Genomic DNA, 19,717 nt, shown 5'->3' on the forward strand with positions numbered 1-19,717 from the left:
GTCTCACAAGGGGTCTGAGGATCTCATCTCGGTACCTAATGGCAGTCAGGCTACCTCTGGCGAGCACATGGAGGACTGTGTGGCCGTCCAAAGAAATGTCACCCCACACCATTACTGACCCACTGCCAAACCGGTCATGCTGAAGGATGTGGCAAGCAGCAGATCGCTCTTCACGGCGTCTCCAGACTCTGTCATGTCTGTCACATGTGCTCAGTGTGAACCTGCTTTAATCTGTGAAGAGCACAGGGCGCCAGTGGCAAGTTTGCCAATCCTGGTGTTCTGTGCCAAATGCCAAGCGTCCTGCACGGTGTTGGGCTGTGAGCACAACCCCCATCTGTGGTCACCGGGCACTCAGAACATCCTCATGGAGTTGGTTTCTAACCATTTGTGCGGACACGTGCACATTTGTGGCCTGCTGGAGGTCATTTTCCAGGGCTCTGGCAGTGCTCCTCCTGTTGCTCCTAGCACAAAAGCTGAGGTAGCGGTCCTGTTGCTGGGATGTTGCCTTCCTATGGCCCCCTCCACGTCTCCTGGTGTACTGGCCTGTCTCCTGGTAGTGCCTCAAGCCTCTGGACACTACGCTAACAGACACAGCAAACCTTCTTACCACAGCTCACATTGATGTGCCATCCAGGATGAGCTGCACAACCTGAGCCACTTGTGTGGGTTGTAGAGTTCGTCTCATGCTACCACGAGTGTGAAAGCGCAACCAACATTCAAAAGTGACCAAAACTTTTCAGAATATTTTCCCACACTCGAGTTCATATGAGCACATCCAGCAGAGGGCGCATCACCGCAACTCGAGGTAACTACAGGTCATTCACCTACATTCCATTCATTCCCTGGGTTTTTACAGGCAGGGGCGGCTGCATTAGCAGGCTTCTGCTTGTAAAATTAGTTAACCCCTTCAGACGGATTTACATCGTGGGACGTGACAGAACGACGGAAGGTATGGGATATTGTTGATTTTTTATTTTTCCTTTTTTACAGAACGAGGGTCTTCAGATGGATTACCAGTATAATAAAATATTACAACAACCTGTGTATTTATTTCATTAAAATACTTTGTAATAATGTGTGTGTTTTTTTTAACCATTTCATACTATTGGATTAATAATGGATAGGTGTCATAATTGACGCCTCTCCATTATTAATCTGGCTTAATGTCACCTTACAATAGCAAGGTGACATTAACCCTTCATTACCCCATATCCCACTGCTACACGGGAGTGGGAAGAGAGTGGCCAAGTGCCGGAATAGGCGCATCTTCCAGATATGCCTTTTCTGGGGTGGCTGGGGGCAGATGTTTTTAGCCAGGGGGGGGCCAATAACCGTGGACCCTCTCCAGGCTTTTAATATCTGCCCTCAGTCACTGGCTTTACCGCTCTGGCGGAGAAAATTGCGCGGGAGCCCACGCCAATTTTTTCCGCGATTTAACCCTTTATTTTTAATAGCTAGAGCCACCAAATTTAACATACAGACACTTCTTACATTACTAAAGAGGAATATGTAATAAAAGAAGGGATATGAGATGGTTTACTGTATGTAAACCATGTCTAATATCATGTTGGGTTTCAGAAGGAGATAGCAAAAGCCGGCAATTGAATTACCGGCTTTTCTGCTATCTAGCGCTGTATGATATATTAATATATATATATATGTCTCACTGACATATATATATACAGGTCCTTCTCAAAAAATTAGCATATAGTGTTAAATTTCATTATTTACCATAATGTAATGATTACAATTAAACTTTCATATATTATAGATTCATTATCCACCAACTGAAATTTGTCAGGTCTTTTATTGTTTAAATACTGATGATTTTGGCATACAACTCCTGATAACCCAAAAAACCTGTCTCAATAAATTAGCATATTTCACCCATCCAATCAAATAAAAGTGTTTTTTAATAACAAACAAAAAAACCATCAAATAATAATGTTCAGTTATGCACTCAATACTTGGTCGGGAATCCTTTGGCAGAAATGACTGCTTCAATGCGGCGTGGCATGGAGGCAATCAGCCTGTGACACTGCTGAGATGTTATGGAGGCCCAGGATGCTTCAATAGCGGCCTTAAGCTCATCCAGAGTGTTGGGTCTTGCGTCTCTCAACTTTCTCTTCACAATATCCCACAGATTCTCTATGGGGTTCAGGTCAGGAGAGTTGGCAGGCCAATTGAGCACAGTAATACCATGGTCAGTAAACCATTTACCAGTGGTTTTGGCACTGTGAGCAGGTGCCAGGTCGTGCTGAAAAATGAAATCTTCATCTCCATAAAGCATTTCAGCCGATGGAAGCATGAAGTGCTCCAAAATCTCCTGATAGCTAGCTGCATTGACCCTGCCCTTGATGAAACACAGTGGACCAACACCAGCAGCTGACATGGCACCCCACACCATCACTGACTGTGGGTACTTGACACTGGACTTCAGGCATTTTGGCATTTCCTTCTCCCCAGTCTTCCTCCAGACTCTGGCACCTTGATTTCCGAATGACATGCAAAATTTGCTTTCATCAGAAAAAAGTACTTGGGACCACTTAGCAACAGTCCAGTGCTGCTTCTCTGTAGCCCAGGTCAGGCGCCTCTGCCGCTGTTTATGGTTCAAAAGTGGCTTTACCTGGGGAATGCGGCACCTGTAGCCCATTTCCTGCACACGCCTGTGCACGGTGGCTCTGGATGTTTCCACACCAGACTCAGTCCACTGCTTCCTCAGGTTCCCCAAGGTCTGGAATCGGTCCTTCTCCACAATCTTCCTCAGGGTCCGGTCTCCTCTTCTCGTTGTACAGCGTTTTCTGCCACATTGTTTCCTTCCAACAGACTTACCATTGAGGTGCCTTGATACAGCACTCTGGGAACAGCCTATTTGTTGAGAAATTTCTTTCTGGGTCTTACCCTCTTGCTTAAGGGTGTCAATGATGGCCTTCTTGACATCTGTCAGGTCGCTAGTCTTACCCATGATGGGGGTTTTGAGTAATGAACCAGGCAGGGAGTTTATAAAAGCCTCAGGTATCTTTTGCATGTGTTTAGAGTTAATTAGTTGATTCAGAAGATTAGGGTAATAGGTCGTTTAGAGAACCTTTTCTTGATATGCTAATTTATTGAGACAGGTTTTTTGGGTTATCAGGAGTTGTATGCCAAAATCATCAGTATTTAAACAATAAAAGACCTGACAAATTTCAGTTGGTGGATAATGAATCTATAATATATGAAAGTTTAATTGTAATCATTACATTATGGTAAATAATGAAATTTAACACTATATGCTAATTTTTTGAGAAGGACCTGTATATATATATATATATATATATATATATATATATATATATATATATATATATATATATATATATATATACCTCTATACTATGTGTAGACATTTATTTTATCTGTTCTATTCTAACCTGTCAGTGTGATTTTGCTGTACATCGCACTGAATTGCCGGCTTTTCGCCAGAACACCGCTGCGTATTTCTCGCAAATCACACTGTTGGTCCATGTGTAATCCGTATTTTTGTCGCCCCATAGACTTCCATTGGCGTATTTTTTGCGCAATACGGTGACAAACGTAGCATGCTGCGATTTTCTACGGCCCTAGAAGACCGTATAATACGGATCAGTAAAATACGGCAGATAGGAGCTGGGCCATAGAGAATCATTGCACTGTGTGCAATCCGTATTTTCTGCACCTCTCATACGTCCGCAAAACTCGCTAGTGTGACGCCGGCCTAAGGGGTAACGTTTCACCTTATGGAGAGTGACGTACCACCTCTGGCTTGTTAAGGTAAGGAGGCTTAGTCGCCATGGAATGCTCCTCTGGGAAATTTAATATGCAAATTGCCTCTTCAGAGAAAAAGAGGACTTGAACTCTATAGCGCCACCTGTTGGAAGTAGCGATCCTACAAGTCACAATCAACCCTTTAGCTACTTAACTACTTAAAAAAACTATAGAAACTAAAAAATAGTTTTGAGATCTGTGGATGAAATATTGGTCTTGGACTAGAAACGAACGATATTTCTAAAGCCACCTAAACATATTCCATCTTCATGATGTCCTAATTTTTTAGGGGTCTGCAGCATAAATTGCAGCCTTTATTTGGGGTGGGGGTGGGGGTATACTTGAAGATCTACAAGTAGAAGCATTTAATTCCTCCTAACCCTATTATCAGTGAGCAATACATGAACCTGGTGGAGAGATGTCTCCTCCATATTGTGTGAAGAACTGGAGGTGTCCTCACTAATCTATTTGCTGTTGCTGCAGCTACTAAAGATTTTTTTTCTTATTTATTTTAATGTTGGCCTCTGCTGGATAATGTTGATATTGCAGGCTGTGATTTCTGGAATTCTACTCTAATACTCTGGCTCCCTTTGGTGGACAGAAGTAAACCTACAATGTCAGTTACACCTTAGCTCATACTTGCCAGCTCACACAAAACACCCAGGAAAAAGCAGTAAAGTTCTAGACTCCCGGAAAAAGTGTTCTCGGAAAAAAACATTCCTGGACATCCAGATGTTCATCTAGGGGCAGGAATGGTCTTCTGCTCACTATTCCATTAAGTCAGGTGTCGTTCTTTGTTTTCTCATCTAGGGTGTTGGCAGAGACCCCCGTACAGGATCCTTCTCTTCGGTGCTTCTGCTCAAGTGCTTTGGTGCCATTGCCACCTTAGTGCCATCACCCTCAATAACTTCCTCCTTCCTTCCTTTTCAGCGTCCCTGCCCCAGGCTCATCTCTAGTGCCTGTGATCCAGTTTTTTTGCCCCCATTCCTTGTGCTCCAGAGGGTATGTGGCTTATTGGCGTCCATGAGATTCCTGGAAGGTTTCCTCCATCTACTTCTCCTCCATCTATGTTTTTCTTGCCTAAAAATGTACCAAGTATGGTCTATGCCTCCAAAATTATTCCGAAGCCTTAGCACAAGACCTCGGCCCCATTTTAACTTTTAAAATGGGTCCATCCTTACCCTCAGTGTGTCCTCTCTTCTCTTGTCATTTTCCCAGGATGGGCATTCTGGAGGTGTTTGAAAGGGTTCTCTGTGATGTCAGCACATACTAGCATCAAGCACAAGAACTCTTGCAGAACAGTGACACCCTCTTCCACCCTTTCCAGTACCAGTAGTCCAGGCCAGGGGGTCTTCTTTTTTTCCACAAGCCCCAGGACTGTAGGAAGAGATGTTTTTTATTGTGGATGATAAGTTTGGTGAGTGTAGTTTGTAGAGTTGAGCAAAAAGATTCCCAGTAGCCTGTGGCCTCCTCACCAGAGTCTTCTTCTGATTAGTCATGTATGACATTGTGCCAGGCCAACTACTGAGAAGAGATGCCGGAAGGTAGAAGGTTTGCAAGGCTCTAATTCAGTAGCCATGAGCAACCGGCATGGCCGCCAAACCAGGATCCTGGAAATCTTTTTACTCAACTTTAGTTGAATTGTGAGTCTAGGGCGGCGGATGCAACTATAGAGTAGTTTTGCCGAGACTTTGCTGAGCCAGCTAACAATACCAGCCCATGATGGATTCTATTCCGGCCAGACGGAGATCAATGAAGACCAGAACGAGTTGTCCCATTTGTCAAACAGTCACCGGCTCCCCAGACGTAGGTTAGAGCAGCAAAAAAAATGACTCTGTGCCAACCAGTATTGGTCCCTGTGACTCCCTGCGGACACGGAGTAAGATGTATGGGCAGAGGAGGCAGGCGGCGTAATTGACAGTGGCCATTAGGCATTATTAGCTTCTTCCAAAACCTCTCTAGAAAATATCCTCCTTTGCAGGAAATATATTCTATTAGTCGGACAGCGTAATAATCTCTGATCATGTGCTATATTATCCAGGCAATATGGATTTTCTCAGAACAAGACCTTTGGGAGCGCTAAACCTTTATAGAACATTATTTTATTGCTTCCTACTCTGGAAATAAATTGGTCAAAATGTACTACTTCGACTAGTTTCATGATTTTCAGCCATGCCTTTACATCATCATTTCTGTGCTTTTTCCAGAATTATTTCCATGCAAATTATTTCCATGCCTCTCAGCCACGACCTATCATTTCCATGCATATCAGCCATATTCCTATTATAAAGCCCATGTATTTCCGTGTCTCACGTCATACCTTTCAGTCATGTCCTTATTTCATTTCTATGCCTCTCAGCTTTGTGCTTGTTTACTTTCAATTTTTTTTATCTACATTCCTCTTTAACGTCTTACATTGTGATCATTTCCATGTAGTTAGAGGACCTGTCACTTGCCATAAGTATCTACCTTTACCTGGCGTAAATGCCACCATTCTCCTGAATCCAGAGATGTCTTTCTTTTCTTCCTGCACCTCTCCGTTCTTGAGATATGATCTCCTTTTCCCTGTGTATAAACCTTGTTGTGTCACTAAAGTGGGCGTAGCCCACAACAGTTCTTTGTGGGCGTATACTTTGAGGACCATGCCCACTTGGATAGCAATACTAGATTTATATACAGTGAATAGAGGACCATAGCTCATGAACAGAGAGGCGCTGAAGCAAAAGAAAAACATCGCCGAATTCAGGAGAAAAGCTGCATTTACACCAGATAAAAAAATTACAGCTTTATTTGTCGCTTTGTTTTATACAGTATTACACCCATAACAGAGATACTAATAAACATTATCAATTTACATGGTTTCAGAAAAAATGATCCAGTGCAAAGTTATGATATTTTTTCATATAGTATGGTGCCACCTGGTGTTAAAAACGTATGGCAATGGGCACAACTTCCTAAAACTGAGGATCATTATGTAAAGAATTGGTTGGTTCTCCAACATTGGTGGGATCCCCATGCGTCTCTTCCAGAATCTGTAACACCTTAGTCAGCATGTCCTGTTCATGAGGAGGCGAAACATCACAGAACATCCTTAACATGCCTTTAACCCGCTCAGTCCAATCCCACAGCATATTACTCCCTGGGGGGCCCTGGGCTACCGCACAGATTAACCCTCCGCTAATCGTCTGTGTCTGTGACTGCCCGCCGGGCGGCGTTTATGTGCCCCCGGACCCGGTGGGCAGAGAGAGGGGGCCCGCATCGGGCCCCTTCTCATCTGCTCACCGGGCCCCTTCCGGCGCTGCGGCGGTTTCCTAATGACGTGCGGGCGCGTGCCCGCACGTCAATAGTTAACAACAACAGCCGCCAGCCAATTGGAGGCTGGCAGCTGAAGTCGGCCGCAGCGCACATGTCGCCGGCGTCTGACGTCATTGTCAGTCGCCGGCGAGTGTGCGTTGCTGCAGGGAGCTCCCCGCCTGGAGCGCGGACAGGTGAGGAGACTGCTTGTTTTTTTTTTTTTGTTTTTTTTTGGATCAGTTATCGGTGGACACACTGGGGGGCAATGATGGAGGACACACTGGGGGGCAATGCTGGAGACAGTGGGGCAGATTGGAGGACACACTGGGGGCAATGCTGGAGACAGTGGGGCAATGCTGGAGACTGTGGGGCAATGCTGGAGACAGTGGGGCAATGCTGGAGACAGTGGGGCAGATTGCTGGAGGACACACTGGGGGGCAATGCTGGAGACAGTGGGGCAGATTGCTGGAGACAGTGGGGCAGATTGCTGGAAACACTGGGGCAGATGATTGCTGGACACACAGGGGCAATGCTGGAGACACTGGGGCAGATGATTGCTGGACACACTGGGGCAATGCTGGAGACACTGGGCCAGATTGCTGGACACACTGGTGGTAATATGCTGGACACACTGGGGCAGATTGCTGGACACACTGTCTGGGGGCAATATGCTGGACATACTGGGGCAGATTGCTGGAGACACTGGGGGTAATATGCTGGACACACTGGGGGTAATATGCTGGACACACTGGGGGCAGGACTGGAGGCATGGGCAGAATGTAGACACGGGGCATGATTGGAGACATGGGGCAGGATTGGATCATGGGGCAGGATGGATACGATGGAGACAGATGGGGCAGGATGGGGAGATCATATGGTGTAGAATGGATACTCATGAGTGCAGGATGGGAGAACATATGGCTGGAGCCAGGAATGAGATAAACGGGGCCAGGATGGGGGATATTATTACCATAGGGGCTAATTAAGGGATATTATTACTGCAGTGATGTATTTATTTTATTTTTTGAGTATACTGTTCTAAATGGGGTGGCGGTCCTGTTACTGTGCAGAGTGACACTATATCGACTTTTTATCTTCATGTGGTGTAATGTAGAAGTTGTGAAAAATTAAGTAATGTGTTCTGCAAGCGGTGCTCGAGATAACTGTGTTATTTCCTGCAGAAACGAGTCCTGGCTGGAAGAAATGATGGCGGTCTGTGCTGGATGAAAGATGAAGGGCTTCACCTAGAGACGTCACTGGTGAGTCAGTGTTACCTATACACTGACACTATACACTGTATACTATATACAAAGGTCCTGTGTACAATGCCAAAAGTGATCACTGTATTACCTATACATTATATACAGAGCTCCTGTGTATAATACCACCAGTGATATCTGTATTACCTCTACACAGACACTGCATACTAATTACAGATCTCCTGTGAATACTGGCACTTATGGTGATAGTATTGTGTTTTTTGTTTTTTTTTCATTACTGATCAGTATTGTAGTATTCAGTCACTATGTGGTGGTAATATGTGGTCTGGAAATGGTGTTGTGGTATTTGTCCCTTGTATGTGCTATTTGGTCACCAAGTGGTAATTTGTGGTCTGGTCATGGTGCGGTGGTATTTGTTCCTTGTATGTGATATTATTGGTCAAGATATACCTAAATTGTATTGCAGATTTTAACAAATATTTAATAGGTTACAGTAGAGTAGAGCCCGGCCATTTTTCTGGAATAATCTGGTTCGGGTATATCATGACCCCCGTCACATGACCCCCGTCACATGACCCCCGTCACATGACTGGGGGGGCCCACAGTGTGTGAACAGCCCGGGGCCCTGGCTACCCTTAATCCACCCCTGCACAGAACATCTAGCCTCACCATCAAGGGTCATCAGAGCAATCTCTGCCTGCATAGCAGGGGGTACAGGATGCACCTGTGGCACCCGAATGGCCCTGTCTTTGAAGTGTGCAAAGTCCAGGTCAGGATTTTGCAAGGCCAGGATGTGCAGCTGTGTCCTGTGGATGCTGGACAGGAGTGAACTGTTCCTTTAATAGCTTGTCCCGCTGTTCTGGTCAACCTGCTTAATGGCCCGCAGTGCTTCCTGGAGATTAAGGGCATAGTCCCGTATGCTATCCTTTGCGCTTTGTTTGCACCTGAAAAACCTCATCTTAATTTTTGCAGCAGTACGGGTGTCAAACGTATTTTTCAATTTGGCTAATATCTGCTCTACAGTTCCTTTTTCAATGTCCAGCCAGGATTTTACCTCCCTTTGTGCTGTGCCAATTAGTTGACCAGTTAGAATGCTGACCTTTTGATGTTCCGTCAGGGGGTATACGTCAAATAGGCTGCAGAGCCTTTCCTTAAAGACACTCAGCATGTGGGACACCCCTGAATATTGTGGTAGCCAGGCGGCTCCTGGTATATAGGGCATGGGTAACGGAATTATGGGAGCTGTAGCTGCATCTGGGTCCAGCCAGTTTACAGAAGCAGCGTCAGTCGCGGGGCCTGGTGGTATCATGGGGCCTGCGGCTGCATCCGCTGTGGGGCCTGGTGGCATCATGGGGCTGTGGCTGCGACCGCCGCTAGATCTCCTCCCGGGTCGGACATATCCCTTCCCCATGCTAACCTCAAGCAGGCCTGACTTCCTGTCACTGGAGTCTGCATCGGTTCCGCCTGCGCTCGGTACGGTGTTCCTCCTGGGTCACTTTCTGGGGGCTTCCGGCTTCGTCACTTGTGGATCTCTCTGCACGGTGCTCACTTCCTCTTCGCGCTCTTTTCTCCAGGCTCCGCCCACGAAGGTCCACCTCCTTCTTCTCGCGCTCCACGCGGCGCGGCAATGTCAACTCGCATACAAATTCAACACAGTCTATGGCACACAGTACCTGGCGATGCCGGGTTATGATTCCTGTTCGTGACGCCAAGTTGGTCACAGGTCACATGAGGGCAGGAGTCAGGGGGTCACATGATCAGGGGCCTCCATGTATGCAGGACTCTGCTGTGCTGGTTGTCATGGTGCTGGATGAGGGTAAGTTTATGTGTGGGGTCAGGGGGGTTTATAGTGTGGATGTAGCAGAACCGTGTGTGTACGAGGTGTACGGAGCCACGTGTGTACGAGGTGTACGGAGCGCAGCCACGTCTTTGCGAGGTGTACACAGAGGAGCCGCATGTGTATGAGGCGTACAGAGAGGAGCCGCGTGTGTACGAGGTGTACAGAGCAGATCCGCGTATGTGTGAGGTGTACGGAGAGGAGCCATGTGTGTATGAGATGTACGGAGTGGAGCCGTGTGTACAATGTGTATGGAGCAAAACCGCATGTCTACGAGGTGTATGGAGGTGTATGGAGCGGAGCTGCGTGTGTACGAGGTGTGTGGAGCGGAGCCGCGTGTGTATGAGGTGTACGGCATGAAGTTGAGTGTCTACGAGGTCTACAGAGCAGAGCTGCATGTTACGAGGTGTACGGAGCGGAGCTGTGTGTGTGTATGGAGCGGAGTCACGTGTGCATAACTCCCAACCATCCTTGACCCAGCGGGACAGTCCCGATTTTGAGACTCTGTCCCGCTGTCCTGGCCAGGATCCTCCTTTTCCCACATAGCCTCAGACCAAATGTACCACCACTTTAAACTGCTAGTGCGATCGCTAGCTGTGTCGGATCGGAGCAGATATTGCTCCTCGCTCTAACACTGACTGGCACAGGAGACACGGAGAGGTCTTTATCAGTGGCGTACCAGAGCTGCAGTGACGTGAGCAGTCAGTGGTGTGGCGCAGCTAGATGACATCAGTCAGTGCCATGGGAGAGGAAGCTGCCGGCTGCTGCAAGGGAGCACGGTTAGAGAGGTGTGAGTGTGTGTGGTGTGTGTGTGGTGATGGAGAAGGCAATGATGGGGGTTGGGGAGAAGGCAATGATGGGGGTGGAGTAACTATGTGTGGCCATTATACTGTACCCAGCATCATGTGGAGCCATTACACAGCATGCTGCATCATATGGGCCTATTATACTCTATGGAGCATCATGTGGGGCCATTATACTGTACGCAGCATCATGTGAGGCCATTATACAGTATGGAGCATCATGTGTGGCCATTATACAGTATGGATCATCATATGGGGCCATTTTACTGAATGGGGCATCATTTGGGCCCATTATACTGTACACAACATCATGTGGGGCCATTATACTGTAAGCAGCAACATGTGGGGCCATTATATAGCATGGAGCGCTGTGTGGCCATTATACAGTATTGAGCATCATGTGTGTCCATTATACAGTATGGAGCATCATGTGGGGCCATTATACTGTATGGAGCACTGTGTGGCAGTTATACAGTATTGAGCATCATGTGGAGCCATTATACTGTATGGAGCATCATGAGGGCCCATTATACTGTATGGAGCATCACGTGGGGCCATTATACTGTGTGCAGCATCATGTGGGGCCATTATACTGTGTGCAGCATCATGTGGAGCCATTATACAGTAAGGAGCACTGTGTGTCCATTATACAGAATTGAGCATCATGTGGGGCCATTATACTGTACGCAGCATCATGTGGGTCCATTATACAGTATTGAGCACTGTGTGGACATTATACAGTATTGAGCATCATGTGGGGCCATTATACAGTATGGAGCACTGTGTGGCCATTATACAGTATTGAGCATCATGTGTGGCCATTATACTGTATGGAGCACGGTGTGGCCATTATACAGTATTAAGCATCACGTGGGGCCATTATACTGTACACTGCATCTTGTGGGGCCATTATACTGTATGCAGCGTCATTTGCAGCCATTATACAGTATGGAGCACTGTGTGGCCATTATACAGTAGGGAGCATCATGTGTGGCCATTATAGAGTATGGATCATCATGTGGGGCCATTTTACTGTGTGGAGCATCATGTGGGCCCATTATACTGTACACAGCATCATGTGGGGCCATTATACTGTACGCAGCATCATGTAGAACTATTATACAGTATGGAGCACTCTGTGGCATTATACAATATTGAGCATCATGTGTGTCCATTATACAGTATAGAGCACTGTGTGTACATTATACAGTATTGAGCATATGTGTCCATTATACAGTATGGAGCATCATGTGGGCCCATTTTACTGTATGGAGCATCATGTGTGGCCATTATACAGTATGCAACGTCATGTGGGCCCATTATACTGTATGGAGCATCACGTGGGGCCATTATTCTGTGTGCAGCATCATGTGGGTCCATTATACAGTATGGAGCACTGTGTGTCCATTATACAGTATTGAGCATCATGTGGGGCCATTATACTGTACGCAGCATCATGTGGGGCCATTATACAGTATGGAGAACTGTGTGGCCATTATACAGTATTGAGCCACATGTGGGGCCATTATACAGTATTGAGCATCATGTGGGGCCATTATACAGTATGGAGCACTGTGTGGCCATTATACAGTATTGAGCATCATGTGTGGCCATTATACTGTATGGAGCACTGTGTGGCCATTATACAGTATTAAGCATCATGTGTAGCCATTACACAGTATGGAGCACTATATGGCGCATTATACAGTATAGAGCATCATGTGTGGCCATTATACTATATGGAGCACTGTGTGGCCATTATACAGTATTAAGCATCATGTGTAGCCGTTACACAGTATGGAGCACTGTGTGGCCATATTTTTTTGCTTATAATTATTATTTATGAAACAGTGTGATCAGCAGTGTTAAAGGGGTGTGGTTGGGGCGTGGATATGGGTGTGACTAGTTGTGAAATTGGTGTGGTCAGAGGCGTGGCCTAATATTTGATGCGAGAGACTCGCGCAAGTTTCTCGCATCATACTCACAAGTGTGACCCCGGCCTTAGTATGTTCGAACTCCTTCCCATAAGCAATTTCATCCCTAAGATGCTGCAGTCAATATTGGCCCCTCGGCACTCCTGGAACATGATTGTGAAGTTTCAATGAGTTGCCTTGACATATGAGCGACTAATAAAGGCCCTCAGATGTTCCCTCCTTGTTCTTTCGTTAAGCCCTATACCTCAGAAATAAATCCAACTGATTCCTCTTCTGCCATCTACCATCAGAGATGCCCACCTGATCATCCTAGAAATGATGGGATCACCGGGATTAAACTAATGTGTATAGGCACCTTTATTCTAGGATGCAACACACATGTAGAGCATTGTGCTTAAGTGTCATTCTTTGCCAGGTGGCTAAAAAGTGAAAAATGTTACTCTAGACTTTTCAGAGCCGCCTCCACCCTTCCTGTAGAGCGGTGAGCAGATTTCTCCGACTAGAACTTTGCATATAATGCATGAAACTAAACCTCATGGCCCCATAAATCTCTTCCTACTTTTCTGCTTTTTGCATCATTGGAGAGTGTACTTGTCCATTAGGGGGACAGGCGTTAAATTTCCAGAATAAGACATTTATCAGCTTCGGAGACGATTTGATTGTATTGCTTTATTATATGCGTTGTATATACTGTATACCCTGCAAGTAATGTATATTCACAATTTGTGCCTTCATTGACTCCTCACCTCAAGGTCTGAGGTTGCATGGACTGATGGGCTGTAGTTTTCAGTAGAACCACCATATCTTGTCATGTTAGCTGACTGCAGTTGTCAGTATCCCATACCTAACAAAACTGAAGATGATATTGACACAGGATTGCCCCCCAAACCAGCGTTTACATAACATAGCACTCTTCCTGTCTGGAACTTCCTAAAATTTGGCAGCATTAGTTCTAAAAAAATATTGCAACTGTTGGTAACTATGACATCAGCCCAGGCTGACCAAGGCATCAGAATGTGGTTCCGCACAAAATTCAGTGTTGTTGGTCCATTCGTTATGAACTATGTTCTTTGTGACCAGGGCTGGACCTCTTTGTCCATGGTTGGGCTGGAGGCGAGAGCAGGTTACGTTGTATTTGAGGAGATGCTATGCTGGGGGCTTTTGGATCTTCAGGGTCAAGCTGCCAGTGTGGTGCCCAATAGCAAAGCTGTAGCATCAGTCACATGTTGACGACCATACATCAATAGCATCTTTACCAAATCTCCTAGAATGTTTGGGAGGCTCCGGAACAAAAATGGAGACCTCCTAGGCTACCAGAAGTATTGACACCTAAGCCTCCTAGAAACACATGGAAAGCCATGTTCCTGATGCTGTCTAATCATATGAGATAGGTGCTGGCCAATTGTTCATTCCGTAGGCCATTAACTCTTATGTATGAGCACTGAGCATTCCCTTGTGTTCAACAGGGAAAGGAGAGAAGGCCAATGCCAGAAACCTCTGGAAACAGCTGAAAACAAAGGGATTATCCATTGACATATAAAGAGCGTGATCATCCTTTATCATCTGTTGGCGAGCGTTTCGTGTTACCCATACACATCTGATAGTTGCCGAAATTGATGGGTTCAGACAACTATCTTCCAATGTATATGGGGGTCTTTACTGTTCATGGTGCCGTAATGTTTTGCTATCATTTGGAGCCAACTCAGGGTGGGAATGGGGACATCAAAGGGGAATTACAAGTAGGAGGGTCTTAAATATACAATTGGTGGAGGAAGGTTAAATTTGATGGACCTGGGCCTTTTCTCAATCTATGTAACTATATTCAGTTTTTTGGCTCACCACACTGTGTAGTCTTTCTCAGGGGCATTTAAAAACAAATTAGCAATTGTGATCTACAGTTTTGGCTTTATTTGCACAATTTTTTTACAGTTTTGCACTGTCATCGTTACAGTACGATTTTCAGCAGCGTGCGGCTGTTCTCTTTATTCCACATTGTTTTTGTGACTAATCTTATCTGCAGTCCTAGCTGTCAGCAGATGAGCATGCTAAGCATCTGTGATGTTACAAAGCCATTACGTCATTGCATTGAAGAAGGTGGCAAGAGTCCCCAGGATGATGATTAGCTGGATGCTACTCTTTGTCCACTGGACTCCACATGTCTGGTATTTTCCTGAAAAAAAAAAAAATCACAAAGACATCTGCTAAATATGTGGCCATGTGTACTACCCTACTTGGAGAAGTACTATATTTTTGCATGACAGCTTCTCTCAATGGTCTACATAGGAATTTCACATTTTGCTGCCCATTTGCCAATTCTAATGTTGCACCCTCCTCCATCTACTTACCGCACACTTGCAGTTTGAAGCTTCTTTCGATAGTTGGCCCATTAGTGTATATTTTAGCATCATAAATCCCACTGTCTTCTTCAGTGAGATTACTCAACTTTAACGAAAAACTAGGCTGTTGAGAAGTCAGCCGCTTAAGGAACCTTGGATTGATAACATTAAGATGGTCTGATTTGTCAATGGCGACCATTTTCTGCATGTGAGACCAAAATACACTGGTGATCTCGGTATTCTTTGGTATGTTGACTTGGAACAAGATGGAGCCACCAAACTTTGCCGACAGTGTCTGTCTGGTCGTATCTGAGAGGACACCTAAAAACAAAATTTGAATGAAACAATTTAGATTAAGGGTGGGTTCATGACATTTTTTTGTAAGCTCCATCTAACTCCCCAAAAACTAGACATGCCCCTAATTGAACCATCAACTTCACGTACATAAATGGCATCCATGACAAGAAACCTTAGCTTCTTATCATCTTTTCTGCAGTGTCCGTCTGTTCATTCAGACACTATAGCATCTTAGACCGTGCTCATGTGCGGCTGTAGAGGATGAGCAAAATGATAGTCAATAGCTCCGACTAAGGTATGCCTGAGGTGATTCAGACTGAAGCTCCCATGACAGAGTCATGAAGGAGCAGGCAAAGGTGATGTAAATATGGCCTAAAGGTATGCTCATACATAAGGGGATTATTTGAGAGGAGAATCCTTGTGTGGACTAGACAAGAACCATATGCCTGTGCAGATCGACCATTGATTTTGTTTTTACTTACACTGACGCGCAAAATGGTAACAATAGTTTGAACTGGCTTTTTAATTGTAATTTTTTTCTGCAAGATTTTTATGCTTTACAAAATATAGACTTGAAAGAAAGGAAAAATAAAAAGACTTACACACTATGCGTTTTTGCATGCATTGCGTTTTTAATGCGCATGCGTTTGATAGGAAAAACATTTTCAATGAGAATTTCCTTGAAACAAGGCATGCCAAATGGGCGTGGCTCATGGCATTTTTGTATATAAACCCTTGTTCAGATGAAATCCTCGCATTTTGCTCCTGTATCCTGCGTCAAGATGGATCTTTGCATGGTGAGTTTCCTTGGGAATCTGGATTTGGATGTCAACCTTTTTCTTTCCCTTCCATTTGCTTGTGAGCAAGAACGGAAAAGAGAAAAACAGAGAAGACGCCGTAGGCGCTTTTGGCAGCACCTGATTCTTGAACTCCGACAGAGCCGTGGAGCCTACCACCCCTTATTCAGTGAGCTCCATGAAAACCCGGAGAAATATTTTGAGTTCACGAGGATGTCTCAAGATAGCTTCATGGAATTGCTGGTCCATGTACAAGGAGCCATCAGCAGGCAGGACACCCAGCTCAGTAGAGCGATTCCTGCTGAGGAACGTCTGCTGGTGATACTAAGGTAAATAATATTTAAACATTAACGCCTGTCATAATTCTTATTGTTCTGCAATGTACTTAATATTTTTTCCTTTTTTTGTTCTGCAAAAAAACTGTCCTAAATGTTATTGTTATAAAAGCCATGTCCTTTACTTTTTTTTTCTTTCTCTGCTTTGCAAAACCCCAGTCATAAATATTATTGTTCTGATTTTTTTTTTCTTTCTCTGGCTACCGGAGAGAGCCTATCATCGCTCCATTTCCAGTTCCGGATAGGAATTCACACTATCTGGGATTATCGCAGACACCTGCTGGGCTTTGTGGGATGTTCTCGACGAGGAATTTATCCCCCTACGGAAATCTGGCAGGAAAATGCCGATAAATACTGGCAAACTTGTAATTTCCCCAACTGTTTGGGAGCAGTGGATGGAAAACATATTAGAATTACCAAACCAGCTGGAACTGGATCCGAGTACATTAATTATAAAAAATATTTTTCTATAATGCTCATGGCGATAGCAGCTGTGGACTGTAGGTTTGTCGCCGTGGACATTGGATATTTTGGCCGTGGTAATGACTCCCAGATATTTAAAAACTCAGATATGAGCCAACGTTTGTATTGCAATCATTTCAATTTCCCCCTGCCACAACCTCTTCCCAACACTCAAGGCCCCGCCAATGCCATTTATTGTGGTTGGGAATGAGGCCTTTCAAATGTGTGGAAGCCTACTGAAACCATACTCCAGTCAGGACTTGACACACAAAAAAAGGATTTTTAATTACAGACTGACCAAGGCATGAAGAACAGTTGAGTGTGCCTTTGGTATCCTTGTCTCAAAATGGTGCATTTTAGGGACTGCCATTAATCTCAAAATTCAGCCAGTCGATGAGGTTGTCAAGGAGTGTGTGGTTCTGCACAACTAAATAATGGCTAAAGAACGACCCAACGTTGAACTTGATGAACCTATTTCTAACCCATTGCCAGATTACCATCATCACCCTCTCAGGACAACAGTTGAAGCTGCCCAAATGAGGAAACATTTGCGCCCTACTTTGCCTCTGAGAGTGGACGTATGTCCTGGCAAGATGAAATGGTTTAGTGTTCTTGTAATGTTGTGTAATGTTATTAAAATGTATTTTAATGTTGCTGACAATAAAACACCTCTAGTTAAACACCTGTTCCAAGTGTATATTAGAATAATTTTTTTTTAAGTTTAATAAGGTGATCACCGGTTCACAACTACAGTTTTTATAAAATCCACTTGCAGATTGCATGAGACAGGGATTGGATTATAACCAAATTGGGTTATGTAACCCATGCTTTACACTACACCTCTTCTCTCTGAGGTCAGTGCTATGGTAGGTGACGTTGGATTAGCTCTATCGTCTCTTCAGTCTGCATTTCTATAGTTCTATATATTAATGCAGACTGAAGAGATGATGGAGCTAATCCACCTCATATCTTTACTCACCTGCCCATGTGTCACAACTAGTGCACTCAAGATGCGGAAAACACTGCATCCTGAGTGCACTAGTGCTGACACCTGGGCAGGTGAGCATTGATGACCCCTGACCTTTTTTACTGTATTAATATATATTTTTGGAGGATTTTCAGCCCTCTTTTTGTTCTTGCCACCTCATAGCTCTATGACAGACACAAGAAGCAAAGCTGCAGTGTAAAGCAAATAGAGAAGAGGGGCAGTAGATTGTGTGCCATGGAGCTATGAGGTGGCAAAAACACAGCGTGTGTACACGGCAACATGTGTGTTGATGGCGCACGGTGTGTGTTGCCGGCGACGAAAGAGACCAAGAACAAGCAGTGATTGGGGAAAAAATAACACAAATTTAGTTAAAAAAAAAAATTACTTTTATGAACCAATTAGGAGGAAATGTTATGGACCTGGGGGTTGTGGAGCTGGGAGGATTTGCTACGGGTGGAGGATGAAGGGGTTCCAGGGGAAGGGCTAACTAAACTTGTGGAGTCTGGGAGGTCAAGGATGGAAGTAAACACATTAGGAGTGGAAGCATGGGACGGGAGAGACACATTGGAAGGGAGAGAAAAACTGGACAACACAGACACATTGGGAGGTGAGGGTGAAGGAATTACGACACTTCTGCTGGCACGAGTGTTTTGGCTTTTTGTCCCGTTTTATGTGGAAGCTTCCTTTTTTTGTCTCCTTGGGAGGGTGGGAGTGGTGGGGTCAGCAGGTCGTTCAGAATGTGGACCCGGCCTGGTGGTGGCGGTGGACAGCCATTCAGGATCTTGAGGCGGCTTTATGCTGGTGGCGGTGGACAGCCATGCAGGAACAGGACTCGGCATGGTGGTGGTGCAGTGGCTTTCAGCAGCACCTGGCATGGTGGTGGCAGTGTTGTGGTGTGCAGCAGAACCCGGAATTGAGGTTATGTGTGTATCTTGTGGCACAGGTGGAAATACCACCTGTGGCTGCTGGAAATACCGAGTCTGCTGCATAGCTTGAATGTAAGCAGCCTTGCAGGCCTGCATCACTTTGAGCTGGAGTTCAGGCGTAAGGTGTTCCGACATGCCCTGCTCTATCTTATTAAAAAAATGGTGTGCTGGTCTCTGGAGGTCGGCTTCCAGACCGTTAAGGCGTTACTTGACATCCTGGAAAAGTGTGTTAATATGGGTTAGATCACTTTCCAGTCTATCTCCCAGCGCCTTCAAGCCATTCTGGAAGACCGAGCTCAAGTGAATAAACTTGGGCATGAGTGACCTGTCTGAGGCCTTCTGCCGCTGGCGGGAAGAAACAAAAAAAAAGAGGTAGAGGACTGGGACAGGGGAACACCTGAAGAACCAGCTGCCTGTTCTCCAGACTGTGACGCCGGCCCACTTGCTGCTTCGCTGGTGGATGGCTGGGACTGGTTCATGGCTGTTCGATGAGGGACTGCTCCAGAGGACGATCCAAGTTCAAGGGTGCTGCTACAGGTTTTGTGAAAAGAAAAGAAAAGAAAAGTAATACATTGTACATTGTAAAAGCGCCAACTCCTGTGGAATAGAAAAATTCAGATTAGTGAATACAACACAATAGAATACAACACAAAAATACTTATGTTCTCTGAGCAAGGACTGGCTTCAGGAAAGACAGCCCCCGGT

At 45.3% G+C, this 19,717-nt stretch overlaps 1 protein-coding gene across 2 annotated transcripts in view; it reads right to left on the reverse strand.

Moving 5' to 3' along the window:
- Window positions 1–14,756: 14,756 nt before the first annotated feature.
- The window catches only part of LOC138638615 (SLAM family member 9-like), a 46,856-nt gene continuing 41,895 nt past the window's right edge, over window positions 14,757–19,717 (reverse strand). The window contains exons 1-3 of one of the 2 annotated variants that reach the window (XM_069728077.1): window positions 19,410–19,552; window positions 15,217–15,528; window positions 14,757–15,041 (exon numbers count right to left, since the gene is read on the reverse strand). In XM_069728077.1, coding sequence (XP_069584178.1) covers window positions 14,944–15,041; window positions 15,217–15,528; window positions 19,410–19,491 — 492 coding nt within the window. In that variant the 5' untranslated portion in view covers window positions 19,492–19,552 and the 3' untranslated portion in view covers window positions 14,757–14,943. Of the gene's footprint in view, window positions 15,042–15,216; window positions 15,529–19,409; window positions 19,553–19,717 lie in introns of those variants that run through there. The other variant, XM_069728068.1, reaches the window with a different exon arrangement.

The sequence above is a fragment of the Ranitomeya imitator genome, chromosome 1 (genome assembly GCF_032444005.1).
Source record: "Ranitomeya imitator isolate aRanImi1 chromosome 1, aRanImi1.pri, whole genome shotgun sequence".
In the NCBI taxonomy this organism is placed as follows: Eukaryota; Metazoa; Chordata; class Amphibia; order Anura; family Dendrobatidae; genus Ranitomeya; species Ranitomeya imitator.